This window comes from Chelmon rostratus, chromosome 4 (assembly GCF_017976325.1).
Source record: "Chelmon rostratus isolate fCheRos1 chromosome 4, fCheRos1.pri, whole genome shotgun sequence".
In the NCBI taxonomy this organism is placed as follows: domain Eukaryota; kingdom Metazoa; phylum Chordata; class Actinopteri; order Chaetodontiformes; family Chaetodontidae; genus Chelmon; species Chelmon rostratus.
Genome location: NC_055661.1, coordinates 27,089,136 through 27,107,094, shown reverse-complemented (window position 1 = coordinate 27,107,094; position 17,959 = coordinate 27,089,136). Strand labels below are relative to the sequence as shown.

Below are 17,959 nucleotides of genomic sequence, written 5' to 3'. Positions count from 1 at the left end.
CCCCAGCATCAGTGCTGCCTGAACCCACTCTGCGACATGGGGTGGGAGGTCATCGAGTAGGCACGGGTCCCCCAGAATGTACAGACTCTGGGAGAAGGGGATGCCGCAGCCATTGTATTTTTAAGTTAGTCTATAATTAAGTTCAGAGTGTCTGTTGGAGGGTAGTAGAAGGTAATACCAACTGTTTATAAGCTTAGATGTAGCCTGGTTATAACATATGTGTTAAGTAAGTGGAGATTTACACATTACAAGGAGAATTACTAAGATCTTCACCAGCTAAGATTATCAGCTCTAGTGCTGCAACCTGATTTAGTAAATCACTATTTTGAAACTAGTCTGTAGTCACTAAGAACTTAGGAAGAACTTGACACATAACGACTCTGTGTTCTTCCTCTCTGTGTTTCAGTGTGAGCGACAGTGGAAGCTCGCAGGGCCTGTCTCAGCCGTCCACCCAGACCACACAGTACCTGAGGGCTGACACGCCAAACAACGCCGCCCCTGTCACCAGTAAGAGAATTCACTTACCCAGCGGCAGTCAGCAACAGTTCATGTTTCATTTTAAAAGCGTCTGAAACATTTTGTGGAGGTGATTTCACTTCCGAGACGGCATCTAAAAGTGCTCCAGTACATCGAGTCGAATTCAGTCTGCCATAATTGTTGTTTTCTCTTCTCGCACTGGCATCTGCAAATGTGCATGCTTTTCCAAATGCAATAATTGACTGTGAATGACCTGATCAGTCTAACTGGTGTCATACGATTGTAATGAAGAGCAGAGTTTCCGCAGTGATGCTCCCTTTCTTTTTGTCCCTCGTGACCTATTACTGTCTGAGCAATGTGTAAATGTGCTCAGCGTGTGCTTTGTGTCAGGCCAGCTGTTGAGCTGTTAGAGGAGTACAAGCCGTCTTTTATATTGGACCTGATAGATACTCATCTGCTCTAAATTGATGTAAATATAGAACATGGTGGGAAACACACACATACAGTAACAAAGTTCAGTGTTAAGGACAAACAATATACTCGCTTACCTCAAAGCCATACCGGGGCTTACTCACTTTTGACATTTAATCTCTTACTGGTGTGACAGTGGATTTCACCGTACGTGAATCTCCAGTGGAGTTCTCTGTTAGTTGTTGTTGTTGGTGTTTGGTGGCAGTGTTATTACTCACCCAGCCCTTCTTCTCTTGGCTGTACTGTATTAGTGGAGAGTGGAAATAATCTGGATTTGCAGTCTAAACATTGCACTGAGCAATTTATGTTAATCATGTGGAGTTGTCCTTTAAATTTAAGTGTAAGTAATGGGGTCCTGAAATGAGATTTGGGGTTGCCTTGAACGGCCCCAGAATTCAGATGAGATATGACATTTTGACAAATATGTCTTTAGTAGTGTGATGGCTCTTTCCCAGTCCATTTAACCTGTTCTTACACCTGACCTGATAATACTTCTTGTGCCTGATGTAGCGTATTGTATTGGAAATGAGTTATAGAATACATTAAACCTGTTTGTGCTCTGTTCCGTGACTACAGAGCTGGCTGTAGCTCTCCTGCCCCTAGCTTCACACTTAAAGGAGACTTTTTTGGAAATTTGTGTATTCACATTCTTGCCCAGAGTTAACTGCTACCACTTTTAATGTCCAGCCAGCACCTGGTTAGCTTAGCTTAGCATAAAGACTACAAACAGGAGAAAACAGCTATCCTGGGCATGTCCCTTTGGAACCAAGACCCTTTTTACACTTTACCTCAGCATGTGTCTTGGGTGATCAGATCACCCTGGTGTGGACAGCACTAAATACAAGTGTAAACGTCCACCAAGATGCATTGTGATCCGATCACTCAAACCGCTTGCCGAGGTAGTCTGGGACGCGTAATGCTAATGCGTCCCCGACAAGGATGTAACAGGAACATACCTCATCAATGAAGGACGTGGTGGTTGTTTTGGTTACAGCGCACCAAAAAATGGAGAGGAGCGCTGATGTACGTATGTACTCAACAGTTGGAATAGCTTGCACATGTATATTAGTCCTTGACACAGTGCATGCAGACCTTTGACTGTGTAGCAGAAGTGATGTAGGCAGGAAGGCAATCTGAACGCAAGGGGTCAGCTGGACATCTTGAAGACACATGATAAACACAGGTGCATGGCTATCCACTTATGATCGGATCACCCAAGACGCATGTCAATGCCAGGCGTAAACAGGGTCAGAGTCTGTTCACCAGCACCTCTAATCCCTAATTAATAAGTTATATATTTGAGTTTGAGTCATTGGGTGTGTTCGTTCTTGATTGAAATATTAAAAATCAGTCCAACCTGTCGTTATGTCTGTGGTCTCCCACTCTCCCCTCAGTGAAGATTTGAAAGTCCTGCAGTGTGAACTTCCTGAAGTCTCCTGAGGTAGCAGGACAAGTGCTGCTGAACTAAAAATGTATAATATGAGCCATCGATGAAACGCAATCAAAATGTATTTACGATCAGAAAGAAGAATTAATGCCAATGTAAATAATGCTATGATACGGCACCTTCATGCCGTTAAAAGTTCATAATGCATCCTATGCAGAGTAATCCACAAGCCTGGCTCTGACAGGGATTCTTCAGTGACATTCGTGGATTATTTTCCTCCACCAACAGTGTGGTAGACAGGCTGGTCATACTACATATGTGGAAAGAATCCAACCTTTGACTGTAACCGCCTCATTAAATAATGATGACATCAATCTTGATCTTACTGAAACTCTGATATCTGTGGTTCATCTTGGAAACCACTAGAAAAGCACCCCAGCTGTTTTCCTGCCTTATTGTCAGTGTGTAATCCTCTGTTGCCCTCTTGTGGATACGACCCATATCTCACCTCCTGTGCATTTTGTTCGACCCACTTGACTTCTCCTGATGTCTTGTGCTTTGCTGAATGTGATAATTCACACCACATTTACCCAGCATGCCTGGTCGGATTGATGTTTTGTGTTTGAGCTGAAAATTGACGACTACGGTGAACATCCATTCATTCATTCTGGTTATGTTGTAATCTGCGCGAGCTACCCATTAAATCACTTCTTTCTCACCCTGTCCCACCCTCCACTCCCTCCCCCTGTCTGTCCTCTTGTCATTAGACAATCACCCTGGTTCTGCACCCATACTCCAGCTTGCTGCCTCCTCCTTCCAAAACCCTGGTGCCCCCCCTCATGAAACCAAAAGTAAGTTCCAGTGAAGCTCCAGAGACGACTCAGAACTATAATGCTGTTTTGTCGTCATGTGAACATTAACACTTTTTATTAATTAACCTTGTTTTGTCAAGTTTTCTGAACTTTTAATAAATACTGTATATGATTGCACTTCTAAACCTTCATGTCCTGCTTCTAGTTAGAGCATTGTGAGCAGTGGGGTGAAAGTTCACCCTTACAGAAATTCAATAATTAAAAGACTTCCCCTCCTCTTGGTGACTGGTTCAAGCCTCCGAAACCTGGCCCACGCTTCTCACCTGCTTTGTACTAACACTGTCTGTCACCTTTGTTTGGCAGCTTTTTGTGTTATGTGTTGTAAATTAAACATAAACATATTTAGGCTTCTGGAATAAAACAGAAAAGTCAACAATTAGTGCTGAAACAATATTTTATTAATATTTCAGTCGATGCACGAAAATTGTCAAGGATTTTGATAAATAACTTGTGGTCTTTTTAAAGGAAAAAGCTTTCTGTTCTCTCATTCCAGCCTCTAAACCGCTAGAATTTGCTGCTTTTCTGTGCGTGATATCCTTCTATCTAGAATATCTCGTTTTCTTTGGATTGTTGGGGTTAGCGTGTACCAACCTCTTCAGGCTGTCAGTACATTTTTTCACTGGAGTGAACAGTGCACACAGTATATATACCAGACTCAGCATGTGTGTAGTTGTTCCTGTCATTATCAGTTATTGTAGTATCTTTTGTTGTGCTTAAACTCTTCTGCTGTATCTCAGTATTTTAATTGCTGTGTTCATTCACTTGAATTTAAATGTCACTCTTAGTTTGACCTCTTGGGGGCAGCATTGACCTGTCATGACTACAGCAGAGATTCAGCCCTTTCATCAAAGGACCTTATCAGGCATCTTTGGAGCCAGATGGACTTTGAGATTAAAGCCTTAATTTGACCCCCTGATTCATTCTCACACATCAAGCTCACAGCTCTATTCAAACTATCAAAAGTAGCTCACGAGAACAAGAAGAGGCTTTTGTCCGCTCTCGGCAGTTTGACTGATATTTCCTCCAACTTTATGTGGAGTTTGTTTGTTCGAGACTTTTCCATCGCCTCCATTCATCCACTGGTTTTATCTGCAGTCTATCTAAGCCACTGTACACAGTTCAGCCTGGTATTTCCTCCTGAGTGGCAGTGAGCTGCACAGACAGGAGGTTAGAATGTGTTATCTCTTATCACTGACATGTTGTGTACACATGAAAAATGTTGATATAAAGGGGTCGTGTTTACACTGTATGTTCATCTGTGTGCAGACACTGTGAGGACCTTTTTGTGTGTGCCTTTGTATCCAGACTCACTCCTACCCCAGTGAGCCAGCAGCTATTGACAGTGATTACATATAGGGAGGTTATGTAATGGAAGTGCTGCAATACAGGACTTTGCATGAAGTTGCTTTGATGCAACATGTGCAGGGTACTGTGCATCTCTTTCTGACTGCGTTTCTTGTAATTGCTGGAGTTCTTTGAATTCATATGAGGATTCGGATTTTACGAGGAATCTTTAAGTAAGAAATGTGGCGAGAGTTGTGCAAAGCAGAAGTCCCCCGGGTTGTTTTCTAGGGTTAATCAGAGTTAAAGTACCTGTCAGTCTCTTTGAAAGTGCTCTGTTTACATTTGGATCATGTGTGCCTTTAATGAGAGTCTGTTTTTCCTTCCGCACAGCTTACCCATCTCTCCGCATAGAGAAGAATGACCTGAGGAGTGTGACTCTAATAGAGGCCAAAGCTAAAGTGAAAGACATTGCCATCTCAAGGGAGAGAGTCACGCTGCGAGACGTCTTGCACGAAGGTACATGTCTCTCTTACTCTTCATCACCCTAAAAACAAAAAGGTCCACCTCGCTCTACTCCTCATCATCAATCATTTGTTTTTATTCGCCCCAAACAGCCAGAATAGTGAACATTTGCCGTAAGATAGCAAGCAATGGTTGTGTGTTTGTGTGTGTGTGCGCGCGTGTGTGTGCGCGTGTGTGTGTGTGTGTGTTTTCAGTTCAGCCTCTGATTGAACTCAGCACTCACCAGTTCTTTCAGTTATTTCCTTCTGGTCTCTTTCTTTTTCCTTTTTCCCCTTCCTCCCTGTACGTTCATGAAGAAAAGTATGTTTCCCCTTCAGTTAGCTGTCAACAAAGAGAGACTAATTACAGTCCAGGTCGGCACCTCTGTGGCTCGCTGCTGCTGCTGCAGAGAGGTTGAGTTGAAGATGGATCCAATTTTTAATCCCAGAAGTTTGAAAAATAAACTCTGAGCTCTGCTCCTGCCGATAAACAGCTCCAGATCAGAGCAGTCTCTGGGTGTTTATTCATCCACAAGCTCCAGTCTGCCCCCAGCTCGCTCCCCCAGAGCTCCCTGGCTCTCACTTTCTCCTAAAGAAGCTCCCACATTACTTCTGTACTCTTCAGAAAGGCGTGAACACTGTCTCCAAAATTCCCCTGACGTGAAATTAGAGTCTCCTGGGTCTCCAGAGAGATGCTGATCACAGCGATCACCACTTTCTCCCCTTGCAGGTACTCTATGCATCTTTTTGTCCTTGTAATTATCAGTTTCTGAGCATTACACCAACATCATGAAATGCAAATGATAAGACATGTAAGAAAAAGATGAAACAGCCATAGGATTCTGTGTTGGTTCCCTTCACATACAATAAAACCAACATTTTAAGAAACACGTATATAAATGTAAACACTTATATTGAAAGAAGAGGGGGGCAGAGGCCTACTGACAGTCCAAGACCATCATTAAAAAGGTGGTAAAAAAGACAATAAATGACAATGTGCAAGAGTGCAGCTACTTTATAACGACCCAGTGCTGAAATTTGACTATTGCTCCAGATAACACTTTATGACCAATGCCGTTTGTTCCCTTTTATCCATAATAGTGCAGAATTTCAGGAGTTTGGTTAACATGGGCCTCAGTTGGGATGCTTAGCAATGGACAGGTGCACATCCACAAAACTCTTTAATCCAGTTGCCCAAACCTCCTCCACTGGTGGTCAGAGATACATTTGGTGCAGTCAAGAAACTCCCTGCATTACCATTCACAACTGTTTACAGGTGCGCGAAAAAACCTGAAGTTGTTGCAAACAGTTGTTGCATAATTTTGTAGAGTCCAATGAGGTGAAACATCTCAGTGTTCTTTGGAACCTGGATGTACAGAGACTCCTGCACAAACATTTGACTCTTGTTTATTTTCATTGGTTTAATGAATGCGCTCATTTATTTTCTTATTCATGAACATCCAAATTATTCGTGTGTGTGTGTGTGTATGACATAAAAAGCAGAAGTGACCTATGAACATGAATGTTGCCCTTTTCCTGCAGTGTATGAGCATGCCTCATCAGATCAGCATCTGGACCTAAACTAGCAAACGTTTGTTCTTGCTGAGGCGTATTACATATTGACAGAAAGCCCTAGAAGCTGAAGTCCCTAAATCTCTGTCTCTGGCTTTGTATCAAAGATAAACACAAGTGTTAGGGCTTCAGTTTGGCTCCGTCAGTCCTTCTTGCTTTAGACGCTGAACGCTTTTGGAGATGATTCAGCAGCGTCACGGAGTGATGGAACTGAACAAGACTGTACTTCACTTTCTGGAGATTTGCCCACACTGGGGTTTAGCGCGGCTGTGTGAATGATGTAATAATTACCCAAGGGTGTCTACAGCACAATGGAAGAGAAAAGTGTGGGTGTTCTGTTTTGAAATGCCACTTAAAGGTCTTCTGATGGTTTACTTTCATTGTACGCTCTGTTCTGTCTCTGTTTCCAATACAAAAGCTCCGTCTCAAAGAAATGTTCAAATATGTGTTTGACAGTGGCATGGCTGTAGAGATGCTCATGAATAACTACTGTACAGACGTTCATGTTCCTCTCTAGATTGATTGAAATAACTTTGAGATTCTGAGATCAATACAAAATAGCCTCAGCTGTACCTCGAGTTTAGTGCTAATAAACAAATGGTATCATGCTAACACACTAAAAGAAGAAGGTAAACATTACTTGCTAAACGCCGGCATATTAAAATTGTCATTGTGAGCAGGTTAGCGTTTAGCTCAAAGCACCCTGAGCTGCTAGCGCTGCCATCAACCCGTCCCTCATCAGGACCTGCTCTCGCTTCTGCTCGTTTAAGACATTTAAGCAACTTTCAACAAATAAATCGGATTTCAGTGTCAAACATGTTTTGGCTAGCCACTGTATGTTTTTATCTTCCCTGTTTTGGTTGTGGCTAGCTTTTATTGATCCGTGACTGACTGAACTTTGTAAGGGCGCAGTGTCTTTTAATGGACAGTTGTTGAGACTTTACGATGCCTGTACCTGCACTTTGCCTTGTGCAGAGTTTTTTTTAAAACCACAGCTACTATCTTGATGTAAATATTGATTCTAGGCCATGCAAAGTAGGTAAAAGGTTCAAAGTAATGTGACTACAGTACATAGATTCTCCACAGCTATCTACAAGTTTACACAGTGGCAGATATCTGCACTTGTGCATGTCTGCGACTTCCTGACTTAGCTTGATGTGTGTGGTTAGCTTGCCAGTGTAGTCAGGACAGATCCACACACCTCAGATCCTGCATACAAAGCTACAGCATGATCAGTAAATATTAAACACATGAGACGAAGAAGCTACAAATATAAGACATACGAGGCCATGTCTCAGAGGTAGTTGAACTCTTGAGTTGGGTTCTGTTTTTGGGAGCCAGCAAGTCCAGACAGGCTTGACGGAGAAGGTGGAGGGCGGGGGGGGGGCAGTTACACACTAACCCTGTTGTTATGCTCCGTCTCTTCTCCTGTTGAAACACCAGGCTTAGTTAGCCCAAGGGCTTAGATTTTTTTTCTAAGTTTATGTTGATGGTTTATCTTCTTAAATGCCATTTTACCTCAGTTAAGTCCTGGAGCGATGGGGTGACAGTTTAGACAAAGGAGAAGAATGCGCTCGCTTTGCTTTTCCGCATCGTACGTATTTCTGAGTTGCTCTCAATGATGGAAGGTCCTCTGAGCTCCAGTGAATCTCTTGTTTTGGCTCTTGTCTGGCTGGCAAGAGCCAGAGCTGCCTGATCCCATTAAGAGACAAAGCATTTTAAGCAGAAAACCGTCCGTCTCTGTCCACAGATCAGCCAGGCATGGCGGCCTGTGAGTGACGTGACATTTGGACCTTTACATGTGATGCCGCTGGCTGTGTCTCTGGCGCCCTTTTCCTCAAATAAAAACCCGTTGTTTTGTCTTTCGCAGGCACGTTTGGCCGCATCTTCCACGGCGTGCTGCTGGATGAAAAGGACCCCAGTAAGGAAAAGCAGGTCTTTGTGAAGACAGTGAAAGGTACGAGCTACATCCTGGCATGTAACGCACAGTTGAATGCACAGCAGTCAGAGGAATGAAAATATTGTCAACTCAAGTGTGTTGCAAGTTTTCCCATCTCTCATATTAACGTGCAATCGACTGTGGGTTTTTTAAGAAGTGTGTAGGTGGGGAAAGCAAACGCTGCGATGCTCAATGAACGTCATAAACATGATCGTAATGCCAAAGAGCAGTGACGATGGCGATCCCTGTAGCTTGTTAACCAAACACTGTTTTCTAATGGCTTCAGCAGATGGCCGTACATGGTTTCCACCCAGTAAACAGGCACACACATTTGACAATTAATCAATTACATGTCTTACTCATGCTGCAGGGTTTGCATGCCAGTGAAAGAACTCCTTAATGTGCGGCTGTCAGGTTCTTTGTTAGCGGCATGTGTCAGCTTTCTCTGCCAGTTGCCTTCTGACCTCTCCATTCTCTCATGTTTACTCAGGGAGGGGTGGATACCATTCAGTGAACAATATCCTCATGCCAGTCTTGGCATTGTTAAAGTCTTTACTTCCTCCTCATGCGCCTTTTGGGAAGGGAACAATACTGCTTTCCATAAGTACCAGACGATGGCAAAGCTGCATACACAGATTAAAAACTGGACCTCAGTGAGCTTGGCACAAGTCGGTTTTCCTCTGAAGTTTCCCACTACAAATGACTGTTGGCAGAGGAATCTGTGCAGGGAAAACAGTAAAAATCAAGCACTACATGCGGTCTGAGATTACAGAAACTTTACTACACTACTATACGTTTTAACTGCTCAGGTCGCTGTCGATCGGCCAGATTATTTTCTAATGACATTTTGTGTCTGGTAAAATTGTCCAGATCATGCGTCTGAGGTGCAGGTGACCATGATGCTGACAGAAAGTTGCAAGCTTCGTGGACTTCATCACAGGTGAGTAGCAAAAATATCAAGAATAGAATAAACTTTAAAGAGGATTATGCAACGACGAGGCCATTGTCGCATACGCACTAACCTGTGCCATGGTTATAGACAGACTGTGTTTCAGTCAAAACTCTGGTTTTTAACCCGAAACTATTCCATCAGAGCAGTTCCTGTGGTCGTCTTTTAAAAGGCCAGGTTTGAGCGCTGATGAAAGAACACCACATTTTTACACATAGAGCTGAAACTGTGAGGAAAACCAAACACTTTTTCCAGCATGTATGCAGCACTCACATTTTGCAATTGAGCTTTTTCTGCTGTGACTTTTGTAATACGATCATTTATTTTGCAAGTCTCAGTTTTGATGGTGGCAGTCACAGTCTGACTGAGACGCATTGGTTTAACATTTAAATTATGCTCCAGATTTATGTGCAGGTTTGGTCTTTCACTGTATTATCTGCATGTTGATCCACTCCCGTCCTCCGCCGTCTTTATCAAGTTGATAAGACGTTCTGTTACGTCCTCTTTCATAGTTTGGTAATGGTTCGGTATACAGTGTTCCTGTTCCTCAGCTCGTCTTTCTCTCCACCTTCAGAAATCTGTTGCCCATAAGTCATGTGTGTACGGAAGATGGAGAGAAGCCCATGGTGCTGTTGCCTTTCATGGCTTGGGGGAATCTGAAGCTCTTCCTGCGGCAGTGCAAGCTAGCTGAGGCTAACAACCCACAGGTGAGGCTTGCAACTTGGCATGCATGTGGTGGAGCTAAAAACACGAGTCGCTTATTAAACCATTAAGATAAACGGCTCATAGCGAGGCATGTGGCAATTGGATTGAGACATTTATTAAGCTATTAAAATAAATCCTCCAAATTGGAAGAAAAGTCCGATTCTATCCAAGAATCGAACCTGAAAGAAGGTTTTGTGCGTTCGAAGCAATCAACACCAGGTAACATCTCCCAGTAACTACTGTTTACACTGTTATTAGAATGACTGAAACCGGTGCTCAGGGCAGAGATTTTTATTCACGATGTAAAGACAATCAAGCTTTTGTACAGGTTAACCCCGGGGAGTCTTTGATGTGCTTGGCAAAGCCACAGCACACATCCAACCAATCAGTCAACCCCAAAATACACATGCAGCAAACACTTTGCAATCACAAGATGAAGCTTGCCATCCATCTGCATGAATCAAAACCGCTTCGTAAAGCTTCAGGTAACACATCAGCACCTTCGTTCTCAGCAATCTCATTATGTAGTTTTGGCAGTTGTAGGAGACAAAGACATAGTCATTAAGTTGTGCTGTTGCAATAAACATTGAGCTATAAATCAGAAATGTTTCAGTACAGAGAGATAAAGCTCTGGGGGAGGCACAAAACTACAGTGTGGCATTCATTCTGAAAGTGAACATCTGGTTTGGAAGGTAGATTGAGGAAAAAGTGTTGAGTGTTGACCTTTTCCATACTTGTCATTTTTCCACTGACAACCAACTGTTAACTGTTACTGTGTGTGGATACAGAGCCTGACTGAGCTGCCTGGTACCAGCAACACACATCTTTAACACGAGCTGTTGGCTTTAAATGCTCTTATCTCCGTCCACTGGTTGCCAAGACTCTTTTTTTTCTCCTGTTGTGGGATCAATTAATTTAGGTTGTATCACACTGTCCATTGTCAGATAACATTAAACAGCCTGAACATTCCTGCTCGCTGTGTGTGCCTGAGCCAGGGACTGTGCATCTGCTGAGATCAGCCACAAAATGTGTGAATACAGACATTATTTATGGTACTGTTGCTTCAGGAGCTTTATTTCAAGGCAGTGTTGTCTTTTAAGCTATACGTGATGTTTTCTTTAGCCAAGCTATTGTCTTCAAGCCCTCCAGGAGCTCCAAATACAGAACAAACAACTTTCTTTAATGTCAGACTCCATCTCAAAAGGGGCTTTCTGTGTCATGTGATTCACATTGTTTTCCCTCTTAAACACTGTCGAGAATGTCATTTTACATTTCAGTGCTGATGTGGCTTTTGTACACTGGATGAATGAATAAGAGAAAAGTCTTCAGCCTTGTTGCTCACAGCGCTAATGGCAGTGCTAACATGCTGATGTTCAGGACTGTAGGCTTTATGTTTGCAGTGTTCGACATCTTACTAACGTGCTAGCAGAAGAAAAAGTTTAGCATGCTAATATATGCTAATTAGTACTGAACACCTGATGATGGCCATGAATGAAAACTTCAGGGATCATTAAAGTAATCACAGTTCATCTGAGAAGTGTCAGAGTCGACTGTTATTACAATCCATCCATCCACTGATTGTTGAGGCTTTTTCACTCACAGCCACAAAAACAAGCTCATAGTGGCGCTAGAGGGAAAGTCGGGGGGGTTGGATTCACTTTTGTATTGAGCTCGTGCCAATCCAGAAAATTGTTGTTGTGATGTTTCACTAAGAGCCAAAAACTCCAACCTGCTGGCGGCGCGAGAGGATTGCCGCCAGCATGTTTTGTAGTTGCATTTACTTTTTTTCCAGCATTCTTGACACTCGGATAATTATGTAACAGCTACCTCTGAAAAGTGTGGAGGTTTTTTTTCTTTTAAGCAAAGCACCAGTTTAAACAAGCGTTGCTTTTCAGTTAACAAGCCTGCTTTTGCATTATAGACTGAAATAGTCTGTGTGTGACTCCCGTCTATGACCGGTGGTATATTCAAAGGAAAAAGAACAGTTTGAGACAGAAGACCATTTTGTACGCAGTAAAGTCACGTTGGCTGGATTTTTTGGTGTTTTTCCTGCCTCTGCTTCTCAACTGCACATTGTCTCTCTCTCTCTCCCTCGTTTCCTTTCAGGCGATCTCTCAACAAGACCTGGTTTACATGGCCATTCAGATTGCATGTGGGATGAGCTACCTGTCTCGCAGGGAGGTCATTCACAAAGACCTCGCCGCCAGGAACTGCGTGTAAGTGTCCCTGACCCGGCTCGGAGCTGTCGTCATTTGTCCTCGCTTCTTCCCTGAAGCTTTCAGGTGATTTGGTTTGGAATTTAATTACTAAAAAATAAAGAAGCCGACTTTTCTCTCTCGTGCCCCCCCCTCTGACAGCATTGACGACAATATGCAAGTGAAGATCACGGACAACGCCCTTGCCCGAGACCTATTTCCCATGGATTACCACTGTCTGGGGGATAACGAGAACCGGCCCGTCCGCTGGATGGCCCTGGAGAGTTTGCTCAACAACGACTTCTCTAGTGCGAGTGACGTGGTAAGAACCACATCGCAGTTTACTTCTTACAGCTTAACCGTGCAATCCTATAATTAACCTTCCCCATCTCTTAAGGCATTGCCAAGAAAAAACAAAAGAGATTTCAGGGAACAGGGTACAGCGAAGGCGATGCAGGAAACGGCAGCAGTTGTGTCCGAGCCATTCTTAGACGCTTGGTCAAGGTGTGAGAGGGAAGGGAGGAGTGTGTCTGTGGCCGTTCCCTCTTTCCTGTGCCAGGATAGCAGGGCAGGCGCTACAGAGACAGTCAGGAAGCTCAATAGATCCTCGGAGACACCGGTCAGACATGCCCCCGCCGCTCCACATTCCTCTTATGGTCACGCAGCTCCGTGACGCTCACCCCCCATCCTCTACACTTACAGTTAACAGATGCCTGGCATTACAACCGACCGAGCTTCAGGGAAAGTCCAGACCTGGAGCTGCGGCTCGCTGGATGCCGAGCAGGACAGGATGAGAAAGTGTCTGTTTGAATGTTGGCAGCGGCCTGGGTACTGATTCAGGAACATGGTGAATTACTGTACATCACCCCCTCCCATCACCGCGCCCTGTGTCCTCAGTCAGTCCCTTCACTTCCTTTAAAGGCCTGGTGTCGCCCCATTAAAGCCACAGTGTGTAAGATTTATGTGGGTCAGTTGGCAGTCAGTCAGAAATGGAATATTATATTCAATAAGTATGTTTTCATTAATTAATAATCACCTGAAAATAAGATTTTTTACCTCAGAATGAGCTCTTTATATCTACAGAGGGAGCTGGCCCTCTTCCAGTCCACCATGTTTCTACAGTAGCCTGGAGTGGACAAACCAAACACTGGTTCTAGAGAGTCGAGCTTTTCATGACTTTCACAGCCACCGTAGGTTCATTTCGAAGAAGAGGGTGGGCGAGGAGTATTCAGTTGTTTGCAGTCGTTGGTTGGAAAGTTTGCTCCCTCCTGGGAGGTCAGAGTGACGGGTCAACACAGGGTGGGCCCTCGCTGGAACCCCCAGCCTCCTTAAACATAACAGCCATGCTCCTGTTTACTTTCAGCCTCTTAACAAAAATGTGCATTCCCAATAAATTCATCAACATCGTTTCCTTGGATTGTTTGTGGGGAACATTTTGTGTTTGAATGAAAGTGGGCACCACACGCTTTCCGCAGTCTGGACAGAGATGGTGGTTTTGTTCGTCCTGTTTGATGATAACACGGCTCGTGTTGATGCTGTTTGGAAACTGTTTGTAAATGAGCGCTCAGCTCAGCGTTAATCACACGCTGTGTTTTCACAGTGGGCCTTCGGAGTGACGCTGTGGGAACTGATGACTCTGGGTCAGACCCCCTACGTCGACATCGACCCTTTTGAGATGTCGGCCTACCTGAAGGATGGCTACAGAATAGCACAACCAATCAACTGTCCAGATGAGCTGTACGTGGATTCATCACACACACACAAATGTCAACACTCCATTTTCTGATTAATTGATCGGTCAGAAAATGATTTTAAATTAACAAAACAAGCAGTTTGAAGACGCCACTTTGTCCAAATCAGTTAGTTGAGAAGATAATAGCCAGCTTACTCAAGAATGAAAGTAATTGTTAGTTACAGTCGTAATCACACGTGAGAAGTGTCTTTAATGAGATCACACAAATCTCAGTAAGACACTTTGTGCACTTCCCAACTTTTTTGGAATCAGGTTTGTATGAGAAGGTGAAAATGATAAGAAAGTACTTAAAGGATAACTTTCGTTTTTTACAACCTGGACCTTATTTGTAGCATTAAATACGACCATTTACTCACCCAGACAACTTTGGTGGCATTTGGAGTCGCTTTGAAGAAATTAGCCCCAGAGGAGCGGCGCGTATATCCGTATAATGTGAGTACTCGGGGCATCCATGCGCAGCCTCTATATAACGCATAATCTGCGGCGAAACTCGTTCATATTCCAATATTTTGTTATGATATGCTGGTGCTATTCCCCTCTGAGCCCGTGGTGGCATGTTATCAACATCCGGCGTCTCTAGACTACTACTTCTGACGTGGATGATGTCATTACCGAACGCCGGGCACTGCGAGCAGCCAGCCACAACACGGCTAACTCTGCGGCGGTCGGCTACGAATACGCAATAACGAACCACAGCTGTGCCAAACTACAGCTAAACTAGCCGACCGCCGGCTTAATGCTAGAAATAAGGTCCAGGTTGTAAAAAACGAAAGTTATCCTTTAAAGCACATGTGATCAGAAGGATTATTTAACACTGACAAAACAGCACTCAATATACCATAACATGTAATATGAAAACAGTTAACAAACAAAAATATACCCTTTCTCGTCAAATTTAACCAAACAAAACAGCCTGAAAACACTGACGGTCTGATTTTGTATTATTTATTAAATGCACCAATAAGCAGTCAGTACTCATTTGCAGCCTGTTGTAAGTTACTATTGTAAACTGTAAATAACTGACAGGGCTATCAGACAGCAGCTGCCAGCTGCAGACAGGTCTGGTTTGGTTTGATGAACACCTACAGTCACTCTGCAGTGAAGAGTTCAGCTGCAGACTTTCAGTGTGCTGTCGGTGACATGTCGTGTAATATGAATCAAAGTGAAATGTTCAGCAGCGATCAGCGTTGGTTCTGTGAAGCTCGTCAACATCCTGTCGAGAGGAAGGAACAGCGTTTGCCCCCCAGGCGTCGTCCTCCCAACACAACATTATTATTTAGATTTTTATTTAGAGCCGAGAGCGGCGCTGCAGCGGCGGAACCATCCGGGCGGATTAGCTCGCGATGCGTGATTGATGGAATCAGTGGGCGGTGAAGCTTTGAGTGACAGTAGCAAAATTCATGAAGGTGTTGTTCACAGCTCTGCTTCCAAAGAGAAGTCGGGACGGTCAGGTCAGACGTTCATTATGTCGCCTGTGTGCTGTTTTCAGTGGAGCAGATGTCAACAAGGATTAGCAACTTATCACTTTCTGCACGCAGCGTCCCAACTTCTATGGAAACAGAGTTGCATTATTCTGAACACCGACAGCCTGAACTTTACAAAGAAATTAATAATTATTGATTCTGTGTGTACAGAACCCCGGTGCACTTGTTTCAAAATAAAGTTCACATTATATTTGCTCCGCCCGGTCATAACATTCATAGAGAACTCATTTCTTTCCACATTTCTGTTGAGGAAACGCAGCCAGTTATTGTCCTCGCTTCCTTTATCCAACAGCTTTAAGCCTTCTGGCTCAAACCTACACATGTTCTTTCTCTTAACCTTAATTTTAGATCTGTCAGTTTTTATTATCTAAGCGTACTGCTAAAATCTGTTTCTGAGCTTCAGAGACAACAAATCCATCATATAAAGTTTGATTTCCTCACCTTTTGATTTGCACAAATTAGGAAGAAAAAGTTGACAAAATCAAAGAAAATCATGTTCTTCTCTTTTAATGTTTTACTTTGGTCAGTGCGTTATTACACTGGCTAAAAGCTGTCTAAAACAATTTGAGGGTGTGGAATCATCATAAAGGACTGAAAAAATATGTTCTGTTTGCATCCACCGAATAACTCCAGTGCTGGAAAAACCCCGAGTTGTGTTAAATATCCACAAAGATAAGGGAATAATTACCTGAAATCTGTTAAATAACCAAACATGGTTTCCTTCTAGATACAATAGGTGGTGAGGTGATGGCTTCCTTTTCCAAGGTATTAGAGGTTGCAAAATAAAACATTTAAGGCCGTGCATTGATTATGAAATGATTAAATCTCACTCATTTATATCAGCGCTGCACAGGCAGCTCCTGTACGTCTGTACCCTCTAACTACAATACCACCAAGACGCCAGCTCTGGATTTTCAGCCACCTTCCTTCTCTCTCGCTGCATCCTGTCATTTAACTGGACTCGTCTTTTTTTTTGCCCCCCCCCCACCCCTTGTTGCAGGTTTGCAGTGATGGCTTGTTGCTGGGCCCTGGACCCGGAGGAGAGGCCCAAGTTCCAGCAGCTCGTTCAGTGTCTCACAGAGTTCCACGCAGCGTTGGGCGCTTACGTCTGAAAACAAGCTCTTTTCTCCCCCCCCCCCCTCAAGAACAGCGACATTAAAGCTGGCGGACGCTATTCATAAGGAATACATGTGTGAGAATGTGCCTTATCAGATGAAAGAGCAGACCTGGTGGTTTTATTTTGTACAGTTCTTTTGGAGTTTTTATATAGCTGAATTACCTTTTTACAGCATAGCAAAGTAAAAGGATTCTTTGTCGAATATTGTTTCATTTGCTTTGAAAGCGTCTTAGCGGTGGCAGTCGCGGCCCTCTTCCCTCGCCAAGAGGACGGAAGCGCCGGAAAGATGTCCTCATCCGAGCAGCACATCAGCATTTACAGAGTCACGTGCCATCGCACACATTTTTAAGGAGAAATCGAAGCCTCTGACGACCTGATCTTAAAGACAGTATTTTCTGCAGTTTTCTAACTTAGTGTAAATTGTAGGCGTGTTGTGGATGAGAGTAAATCTACAGCAGAATGATTTAGGTACCAAACTTCATTTGTAAACAGACTCCAACATGCTGCATCGCTCTGCAGCTCCAGCCTGGTACGAGAGGCCTCCCGGAAACCAGACTCTGGGTCTGCCGAGACGGTTCCTTGCGAACGGTACACGGTTTCCTCTGGACGACACTAAAAACTGTTCCACGGACGAGTTCTGTGCTCTTCACGGATCAGACGTGCGAACCAGCGCAGCAAAGCTACTTTTATGAACGTTTAAACACCCTCCGGAGTGAATTCTGGACACTGTTATTGTTCGAGTGCCACCTCCTCCTTCCTCTTTTGTACATTTTATTTCCACTATCACAGCCTCCGGACAGAATTATCTTTTTGTTACTATTTTATAAGCTTGATTGTTCTGCGTCAGAACACAGCCCTTCACAGGAGTTTTGGACAGATTTTTTTTGTGAGTAACTAGAACACTAATAATCACTGTGAACACACACAACTGCCAGCCGGTTCGGTCTGCTCTCCCTCTCACACATTTAACATCTCTGTGATGTGTCTTTATGGTCACTGCATGTCGAATTAAGGTTGTAAACTGCTTCCCGAATTCATATCCACAAATTAAATCTTTTAAATATAGAGCGTGTTCTTGGCTTATTTTTTGCAGTGTATCGTTGTCGCCGTGCTCGCCGAGCAGCAGCTCTTCTCTTCGTTTCAGGGAGAGCACTTGACACCACATCACTGTTTGTTTTGCATCATAAAAACCACAGTTGAAGCCAAGTGTTTTGGTACAAGAATGTTTTTTTGTTTAGCCTGCAAAGCTTCAAG

General features: G+C 43.6%; 1 protein-coding gene across 3 annotated transcripts in view; it reads left to right on the top strand.

Annotated features, from left to right (window-relative positions):
- Positions 1-17,802, top strand: part of ryk (receptor like tyrosine kinase) — a 36,741-nt gene extending 18,939 nt beyond the window's left edge. The window contains exons 7-16 of one of the 3 annotated variants that reach the window (XM_041935500.1): positions 407-507; positions 3,103-3,186; positions 4,882-5,007; positions 8,434-8,520; positions 9,373-9,442; positions 10,026-10,158; positions 12,263-12,372; positions 12,514-12,673; positions 13,952-14,088; positions 16,589-17,802. In XM_041935500.1, the coding sequence (XP_041791434.1) occupies positions 407-507; positions 3,103-3,186; positions 4,882-5,007; positions 8,434-8,520; positions 9,373-9,442; positions 10,026-10,158; positions 12,263-12,372; positions 12,514-12,673; positions 13,952-14,088; positions 16,589-16,700 (1,120 nt within the window). In that variant the 3' untranslated portion in view covers positions 16,701-17,802. The remainder of the gene's footprint in view (positions 1-406; positions 508-3,102; positions 3,187-4,881; positions 5,008-8,433; positions 8,521-9,372; positions 9,443-10,025; positions 10,159-12,262; positions 12,373-12,513; positions 12,674-13,951; positions 14,089-16,588) is intronic. The other 2 variants (XM_041935499.1, XM_041935501.1) reach the window with 2 other exon arrangements.
- Positions 17,803-17,959: the final 157 nt, after the last annotated feature.